General features: G+C 30.3%; 1 protein-coding gene across 3 annotated transcripts in view; it reads left to right on the top strand.

Annotated features, from left to right (window-relative positions):
* The window catches only part of LOC135208663 (dynein axonemal intermediate chain 4-like), a 140771-nt gene that overhangs the window by 107846 nt on the left and 22353 nt on the right, over positions 1-10572 (top strand). For all 3 annotated transcript variants that reach the window (XM_064241085.1, XM_064241087.1, XM_064241086.1), the window contains exons 5-9: positions 2774-2837; positions 4924-5010; positions 7475-7545; positions 8895-9078; positions 9719-9819. In XM_064241085.1, coding sequence (XP_064097155.1) covers positions 2774-2837; positions 4924-5010; positions 7475-7545; positions 8895-9078; positions 9719-9819 — 507 coding nt within the window. The remainder of the gene's footprint in view (positions 1-2773; positions 2838-4923; positions 5011-7474; positions 7546-8894; positions 9079-9718; positions 9820-10572) is intronic.

Consider the following 10572-nt stretch of genomic DNA (forward strand, 5'->3'; position numbering starts at 1 on the left):
AAACCATACAAACAAACAAACAAATATATATATTCTTTGTCTCAAATTATATCGAAAGTCAGTCTAATGATTAAGATCCGGAGAAAACCGCGCATTGAAAAAATTAATACAATAATAAAATCAGACAATTTTGTGGAAAAATAAGGAAAAGATACATAAATGAAAATCAGGAACTTATTTATTTATTTTTTTAAGTGTACGTATAAACAAAATCAGACAATTTTGTGGAAAATTAAGGAAAAGGTACATAAATGAAAATCAGGAACGTTTTAAATTTTTTTCATTAAGTGTATAAAAAAAATCAGACAATTTTGTGGAAAAATAAGGAAACGATACATAAATGAAAATCGGGATCTTATTTATTTTTTTAAAGTGTATAAACAAAATCAGACAATTTTGTGGAAAATTAAGGAACAGATACATAAACGAAAATCAGGAACTTTTTTTTTAAATGTATAAATTGTCAGATGAACAGTTAAACCTTAAAACGGCGGAATCAAAGTTCCTATCGAACCGAGGAGAGCTAGGAATTAACGACGGCATTAGTGCCAGGTCACCGCCAGAACTAAGTAGGACCCAAGAACCACGGAACGCCGCCTTGCGCCAAGTGTCACACACACACACACACACACACACACACACACACACACACACACAAAAGAAGCTTTTTGAATACTACGTCTGTACAACTGTGCTTTGGCAGACTCTGAGAACATGGTCGGTCACTTGAGCGTGAAGTTGAACAGTCTGTTATATGTTATGCACGACACGATGTCTGTCGTGTTATGCTGAGAGAGAGTGAGAGAGAGAGAGACAGCTGTTATGTTGTGGCTGTGATTTTTTTAATGTTTTTTCTCCTCCTTTTTATCATCTTTAATTACCGTTGAATTCAAAACGGAATTTTTTTTTCTTATACCTTTAATTACTTCGAATTCAAAGGGGAAGTTCTCTTTAAATTATCTCTAAATTTGAATTCAAGGGTAATTCTTATTGTTTCACTAATACTTAATTACCTTTGAATTCAACAGGAAATTCTTACTTTTTTCAATATTTAATGACCTTGGAATTCAAAGGGAATTCTTACTTTTTTCACAAACATTTAATTACCTTTGAATTCAAAGGGAATTTTTACTTTCTCACTAATAGTTAATTGCGATTGAATTCAAAATGGAATAATTTTCCAGTTATCTTTACCTCTAAATTTAGGAGATAATTTAAAAAAAACTATCTTTAATTACTTTTGAGTTCAGAAGTGAATTATTTACAAATACCTTTGAATTCAAAAGGGAATTCTTTTTCAGTTATCTGTACCTTTAAACTCAGGAGGGAACTACTTTTTAATTATCTTTAATTACTTTTGAACTCAAAAGGGAATTATTCTTTAGAACTTTGAATTAAACAGGGAATGATTTTTTTATCTTTGATTACCTTTAAATTCAGAATGAGAATTTAAGAATAATTTTTAATTATCTTTTATTTGAGAAATGGAATGCTTTTAAGTCTCTTTAATTATCTTTGAAAAAGGGAATTATTTTAATTCTCTTTAATTACCTTCGAATCCATAAGGAAATTCTTAAGTGACGGTGAAGATTTCTCTGTGTAACTCTTATTTCGTGTTTTAGGCTTTTTTCCCCCCAGTGTAAAAGTTTATCCCCCCCCCCCCCCCCCACCCCACCACCGCAAAAAAAAATATTCAATTCAGTAAGTTGAATGGTCATTGTGGATACGGGATGTATTATCTCAGGTTAATAATAATAATAATAATAATAATAATAATAATAATAATAATAATAATAATAATAAGGAATGATAACAGCGGCACAAGATCAGGCCCTAAGAACCAGATATGTTCAAAGTACGATAGACGGAAATAACATCTCTCCCATATGTAGGAAGTGCAATACGAAAAGTGAAACCATAAACCACATAGCAAGTGAATGCCCGGCACTTGCACAGAACCAGTACAAAAAGAGGCATGATTCAGTAGCAAAAGCCCTCCACTGGAGCCTGTGCAAGAAACATCAGCTACCTTGCAGTAATAAGTGGTACGAGCACCAACCTGAAGGAGTGATAGAAAACGATCAGGCAAAGATCCTCTGGGACTATGGTATCAGAACGGATAGGGTGATACGTGCAAATAGACCAGACGTGACGTTGATTGACAAGGTCAAGAAGAAAGTATCACTCATTGATGTCGCAATACCATGGGACACCAGAGTTGAAGAGAAAGAGAGGGAAAAATTGGATAAGTATCAAGATCTGAAAATAGAAAATAAGAAGGATATGGGATATGCCAGTGGAAATCGTACCCATAATCATAGGAGCACTAGGCACGATCCCAAGATCCCTGAAAAGGAATCTAGAAAAACTAGAGGCTGAAGTAGCTCCAGGACTCATGCAGAAGAGTGTGATCCTAGAAACGGCACACATAGTAAGAAGAGTGATGGACTCCTAAGGAGGCAGGATGCAACCCGGAACCCCACACTATAAATACCACCCAGTCGAATTGGAGGACTGTGATAGAGCAAAAAAAAAAAAAAAAAAAAATAATATAATAATAATAATAATAATAATAATAATAATAATAATAATAATAACTAATAATAATAATAATAATAACATTCAAGCAATTGCAGTTAAATTTTCAAGTGCTTAGCAGTTCCAAACATATTTAGAATTTTATGATATATATATTTATGAAGCAAAATGAATTTGAACTATTAACACTTCATTTTCCTGAGCTTTGCATCATCAAACTTCTCCTGACTGACAGGATACCAGCTGTATGGCGACGCAGTCCAGTATGTACGACGAATACCGAACCCTGAAAAAATCCGGTAAGTCCGCTGATGAATGTAGTAAATGTACAGGTAATGCAAAAATAATAAAATGAATAATCTTCACAACACTCATTTCCTTTCATTTCTGGCTAAGAGGATCATTGAAGAGTAAAGTTACAAGATTTCTGTAATAGTGGGTGGTGAATTATTTTTTTTCTGCCGTTTGTCTAACTTAAATGCAGGACCGAAGTGTAAAAGTGCAGGATTTTTGTGGTATTTTTAAATGAATTATTTTCTGAATAATTTTTAATTAATTTCTTATGCCGTGGTCTAAAGTAAGTCCATTAGAGGTATTTGATAAATATTCCAATGACAACTTTGATGAATATTATGGTGGTTTCTGTGCACGTTTGTAGTCTTATGACTTAGTGACATCCTTTGTTTTTTAAGGCTATAACGCTGTACGTCTCTTACATGAACCTCTGTAAATATTGTCCTTATTATTGTCTTTGTTCACGAGGAACCATTAGCCAGAGGGTCATATGTTTTCCCACTTTATCATGATGACTCTTTCCTGTTAATAGTATAGAGTCTTCTTTTCCCTTATTAGAAGAACAATTGTCTTATAGCGCTTTTATGTCGCTTGGTAAATGATTTCTTTGAATAGCATAGGGACTTTTTATCTTGATTTATTTCTTTTCGTAAAAACAAGTTTCATTGATTTCCGGAGAGTCATAGTTTCTCATTTCCTTGTATCATAGAGAATTATTTTGTGAACCATGTTTGGGAATCATTTTTTAAAAGCATGGTAAAGAATTGTTTTCTAAAAGTGTGCTAGTGAGTTATTTTTAAAGCATCGAGGAGAATTATTTTAGTAAAATATCATGGAGAATTATTTGTTAAGTATCTTAGAGAATTATTTATAAAGTAACTCAGAGAATTATTTGGAAAGTAACTCAGAGAGTTATTTTTTTAAAGTATGGTAGAGGGCATTATTTTTCAAAAGTATGGTAGAGAATTATTTTTTATAAGTACCTGGGAGAATTATTTTTGTAAAATGTCCTGGAGAATTATTTTTTAGGTATTAGGGGAATTATGTTTTAAAGTATCTTGGAGAATTATTTCTAAAGTAACTCAGAAAATTATATTTTAAAAGTGTCGTAGAGAATTATTTTTTTTAAATTTCTTAGGTAGAGAATTTAAAAAAATAGATAATTTTTTAAAATCATCTTAGTAAATTGTTTTTGAAAATATGTCGGAGAATTGATTTTTTTTTAAATCTGCGAGAAATATTTGTTAAAAGTATGAGAGTTATTGTTTTTAAATATTTAAGAGAATTATTTTTAAAGTATGTAAGTAAGAGAATATTTTTTAAGCATCTCATCAATTTATTTGTTAAAGTACCTTAGAGAATTAAATTTCTAAACATATCTTAGACAATTATTGTTCTAAATATATCTTAGAGAACTATGTTTCTAAACATCTTTGAGAATTATTTTTCTAAACATCCTAGAGAACTAATTATCTAAACATGTCGTAGAAATTTTTTTTTCTAAACATATCCTAAAGAATTATTTTTTAAACATCTTAGAGAAATATTTTTCGTAACATCTTAGAGAATTATTTTCTAAACACTTATTAAAGAATTAGTTTTCTAAACTTATCTTAGAGAATTATTTTTCTAAACATATCTTTGAGAATTGATTTTTTAAAGAGCTTAGAGAATTATTTTTCTAATCATCTCAGAGAATTATTTTTCTAAGCATCTCAGAGAATTATCTTTCTAAACATATCTTAGAGAATTGATTTTCTAAACAGCTTAGAGAATTATTTTTCTCATCATCTTAGAGACTTATTTTTCTAAACATATCTTAGAAAATTAATTTTCTAAACATCTTAGAATTCGACATGGAATTCTTCTACTGATTATTTTTTAATCTTTTGGAGAATTCTAAACTCTTTAGAGAATTATTTTTTTCGAATGTATCGTAGAGAAATAACATTTAATGTTTCATAGAAGATTTCTTTTAAAGTACCTTAGAGAATTATATTTTTCGAAGGTATCTTAGAGAAATAACATTTAATGTTTCACAGAGAATTTTTTTTAAAGTACCTTAGAGAATTATTTTTTTACGCACCTTAGTGAATGATATCATAGAGAGTTCGAGGATGACCCAGAAATTATCAAAGTTCAGTAGCCATCAGGGACACAGTACTTCTCTATTAAAAGGTAAGTTAAACGATGTGTAAGTTGCACTTAACTCCTTCCAAATAAGCACTTCAGGGAGTTAAGCTAATTCTCTCTCTCTCTCTCTCTCTCTCTCTCTCTCTCTCTCTCTCTCTCTCTCTCTCTCTCTTTTCATCGTCTAAAACAGCGGTTCCCAAATAGGGGTAAATTACCCCACTGGGGGTAATTTCGGATTTGATGGGGGTAATGACAGTTCATTTTGACAGGTGCTGTAATATATATATATATATATATATATATATATATATATATATATAAACATATATATATATATTTATTTTATTATTATATATATATAAATATATATATAATATGTATATATATATATATATATATATATAGATATATATATATATATATATTATGTATATAGATATCTATATATATATATATATATATATATATTTCATATATATAATATATATATTTATATATATATATATATATATATATATATATATATATATATTCGTACCGTTTGGTTCGACATAATGTTTGAGGCCGGCTTTTCTGGTCTTTAGACCATCCGAAGCAAAGTGAGAAATAGATTGAACCCAGAAAATGACATCAGATGTGCCCTTAGAAAACTATCTCCTCGCATTACTGAAATTATCTCAAACCGAAGGTGTCATTTTTCACACTACTGAAGATTCTTTTTAAAGTCACATATATATATATATATATATATATATATATATATATATATATATAAAAATAAATGCATACATATAATAAGGTTGAAAATAAATGGAGAGAATATATGATTTGAAATAATGTTTAACAGGGTGAAAAATGACAAACAAATCAATAAATACTTCTGCTGGAAATAAAATCAAATAATTTCATGGAAATCACACCTTCAGTCGAAAATAAGTGGAAATATATATATATATATATATATATATATATATATATATATATATATATATATATAATTATATATATATATATATATATATATAATATATATATATTATATATATATATATTATATATCCATTTCTTATTTCCAATGAAGGTGTAATTATTTCCATTAGATGATTTGATTTATTTCCAGCAGTAGTATTTATTGATTTGTTGGTCATTTTTCACCCTGTTGAACATTATTTCAATTATATCTTCTCTCCATTTATTTTCAACCTTATTATATGTCACCATTTATTTTCAACCTTATTATATGTATGCATTTATTTTCATTTTTATTTTCAGCAGAAGTAATAGTACCTCTTGATATATTTGTTTCAATTGAATATAAAGGAAGGTTCAACCAACTAAAATAGTTTGTTTTACATTAATCATGTACAAAATAATAGATATGGTGTGTGGGTAACGAGTTTGCTGCTAGCCAGGAATTTGGAAAAAGTGGAGTAATGACCAAAAGTAATTGGGAACCGCTGGTCTAAAACTATGGTGATTTGTAGCACGAATGGTTTAGTCATTTTTCAGATTATTTACGTGTTTATTAAATAATTTGAATTGTTATTCCGGTCTGTTTTATTTTGTTATAATAAAAACTTTGATGTTGCATTCTAATTTTTTTATGTAAGTTTTAGATATTTCTTATCTGTTGCAACCAAACGGCATTTTGACGTAGCATTTGCATTTTTATATATTTTTTAGATATTTTTTACCTATTGCAACCAAACAAAACTTTAACGTTGCATTTGAATTTTTAATGAAATTTTTAGATATTTCTTATCTATTGCAACCAAACAAAATTCTGACATTGCATTTTAATTTTTTATGTAAATTTTAGATATGTCTTACCTATTGCAACCAAACAAACCTTGGATATTGCAGATGATTTTTTTTTTATTTTTAAATATTGCTTACCTATTGCAACCAAACAAAATTTTGACATTCCATTTGAATTTTTTATTTAATTTTTAGGTATTCTCTTATCTTTTGCAACCAAACAACATTTTGACATTGCATTTGAATTTTTCATTTAATTTTTTATAACACCTGAAGTTTGCAACCAAACAAAGTTTGGAGATCACATTTGAATTTGTTATTGATTTTGTGATCTTTTGCAACCAAAGTAAATTCTAACATTGCCTTTGAATTTTATATTTAGTTTTATTTATAGTCTCTTACTTTTGGCAACCAAGCAACATTTTGAAATTGAAGTTTGATATTTTCTTCCATCTAATCTCTAATTCCGTTTAAAATTCCAACGGTTTTCAATCGCTATTTCATTCTCCCATACAATATTCACTAAAAAATTTTTTGGTCGGTTTATTTTTTATATTCAACCCTGCTGTATGTTATTACATCACCGTCCACTTATGATAAATTTTGAATGTACATTAAGTAACAATTTCTCAATACTTATTATTTCTCTTCAGGTATATGAACCTTAAACTTGTATCACTCAGTATGAATGGTTTCATTGAGCTGGATATTATTTTTTAATCGAGTTTATTAATTTTTTTTTCATCGACAGATCTAACAAAGCGGAAGCGTCAGATTCATCCTAAGAAGCAGTATTACTTAGGCGATCCAAAGAAGTTTAGTGTAAGCGAATTAAAATGTTTTTTCAACATATTCTTACCTATAACTTGCCTTTTTTAAATAAATATAATTCCCTTTCGATGTCTGTACTTCCTGGTTGGTGGAGTTACTGATTTTTGTAGTATGTACTTGAATACCGTAATTCATTAGTAGTATTTATAATTCGTCGTTATTTTTAGGTAAGATATGTCATTTCGTGATTTTTTATATATATATATATATATATATATATATGTATCTATATATATATATATATATATATATATATATATATATATATATATATATATATGTAGGTATTACTTGTAGGTATTAAACTTGATCACTTTCACAATTGTACTGTTCATTCATACAAAGAATAGCAGGACCTCTTTTTATAAACAGGATGGCATCTAACGGAAACTATCTTCACAAAAGTTACAAAAAGATTGTAATAACTAGATTTCAACAGGACTAAATTCTTGTCCCTATCGTTTCCAGTTAACCAGAAAATTTTTTTGGTCACTTTTTGTGAATAAAAATCTCTGTAAGAACCACCCTGTTGAAATGAGGACATTTGTTATATATATATATATATAAATATTATTAATAATATATAATATATATATATATATATATATATTATATATATATATATATAATTGTAGTAAAAATTAGTAAAAATGATCCCTCAAAACTACGGAACAAATTTTTTTAAATTCATTAAACATAAAACTTCGCATTGCCAAAGGAGAAAGCATTTACCAAGGCAGAGTTTGTAGAAGGTAACTGTTTATAAAATTAGGCTTTTTATTTTTTCTAAATTAAAGGGAACAGTCTCAACCGCTTTAAGACTCTCTTAGGGAAAGGAGTCTCCTAATCATTTCCCTTAGGCTTCGTCCTCCTCTGTATTCTTAATTACATTAGTCTCAGTAGATGGTTGAGCTTTTGATATGTTGGATTTTTTTGTACTCATTTGTTATTCACGTATTACATTAGCATACAAATTCTTAGGAGGTCGTCTAAGAAGCCTCTGATTTGAAAATACTTTTAATTAATTGTATTTAGTAAGCCTTTTTAGGAATAACGAGGAAAAGTGTTGAACCACTTTCGTTGCATAATTCACAGGAAAGTTAAAATGAACATCCTTTGAATTTCAAATATGTTTCAATGTTCCTTAATTAACTGTATTTCCTAAGCATTTTCTGAAAAAAAGAGTAGTTTTGAATCTATTTAGTCGAGTTATTCACGAAAACTTTAAACTGAACATTCATGTCTTTGTTTATTGTTTATTTATTCATTTATTTTGCATAATACTGATACTCCATTTCCCACCATTCTTGTCCAACTTCTGACTGACGTTTCCAAAACAGTCAGAAGAGCCTTTGGCACCTGACGGACGACCAGATCATCACGAGGTCGCGGGAGTAGAGGTCACCCGCCTCCTGAAGGGGTTGGGATGCGTCGAGAGGCAGCTGTGCTCGATTGAAAACCTCACAAACCTCCAAATTTACACGAGTCACCCCACGCGTCAGGAGAACAAGAACCCGGAGACTGGTGAGGATAGAAATCGCATTTGTGTGTTGAGCAAACTGCACCTTTATAGTAGGTATATCACGCCATCCCCGCCCAAAGGAATGGAATGGATAGAAATGGCATTTGTGCTGTGCAAACTGCACCTTTATAGTAGGTAGATCGTCCTCCAGCCTGAGGAATTGAATGGATAAAAATAGCATTCTGTTGCACGGCACCTTTAGAGGTGGATCGTCCTCCAGCCTAAGGGACTGAATGGATAGGAATAGCGTTCGTGGTGTGCCAGTGCTTTCTGTGGCACTGACAGCAGTGTTTTAAGATTTTTCAAATACAATCACGTTATATATATATATATATATATATATATATATATATATATATATATATATATATATATATATATATATCATCTTCCATAGATCATAAAACTGACCTTTCTTTCCTTCACTCTGAAATGTAGAAGGTCCTGAAACTTCAGCCAAAATTATCTACCCCTCTTCTAAGATATCTACAAAACTTCGAATTGACTTTCCTCGAGTAACCGGAAGTTCTTCAACTTCTTTTCAAAGGTGCTATCGCAGCATCAACTTCATTTCCCCTCAGACTGATACCTCATTGGCAGGTCGTTGTATTATAAGCCTAAAGTTCCATTATTCTCATACAGCTGTCAACGAAAATAAGAAGACTGAGGAGCTGTGGACCTTTCGCAGTGACGTCACCGAAGGGTTGAGAGTGAACTGCATCGTCTTCTGCAACGACTCCCCGGTTTGTAATCGCGTTTTCTATCATCCCCGCTTTCGTTTAATGACGCTTTTTAAAACTTTTAGCTTTACCTGGTCTTATTGTTTCAAAGTTTAAGGCGGTCTTCTCGGGTAAGATTCTCGGCCATTCCATTGAGGAGTGAGAGATGTGTATTTCTGGTGATAGAATTTCACTCTCGACGTGGTTCGGAAGTCACGTAAAGCCGTTGGTCCCATTGCTGAATAACCACTGGTTCCATGCAACGTAATAACACCTTACAAACAATCAGGTATATGATTTAAAAGTTCTCACTTAATTATTGTGCTGAGTATAGAATGCTGTGTCTAATTTTCCACGCCAGAACTACATAATTCACACTCGGCGTAACTCCGTAATGTCTTTGTATCGTTTAGCGGTAAAGCAATTAGTTGAGCCTTGGAAGGCGTTCTGTAAGGTTTATTATCATATTGGCTTTCTCCTATATATCGCCTAATGTTTCGAAGACCTCATTACAGACAGATTTCCTATTCTGTTTTTCAGTTATAGGATTCCTCATTTTTTTTATCGCTTTCCTCAGTTCTGCTGATAATCTTTTCTTCTATTTCATCCAAACCCATCTCCTCCACATAGATTTTGGAGAGTTTTATTTGTTATTTTATTATATACCTTGGAATCCCTTAGACGTTACTTTAAATCTTAATTTTTTTTCTTTATGGAAGACTTACACTCATAATTCACGTTTTTTTTTTTCTGAAAAGAAAACCATCGTGCCGGTTT

Source organism: Macrobrachium nipponense, chromosome 35, assembly GCF_015104395.2.
Source record: "Macrobrachium nipponense isolate FS-2020 chromosome 35, ASM1510439v2, whole genome shotgun sequence".
Lineage (NCBI taxonomy): Eukaryota > Metazoa > Arthropoda > Malacostraca > Decapoda > Palaemonidae > Macrobrachium > Macrobrachium nipponense.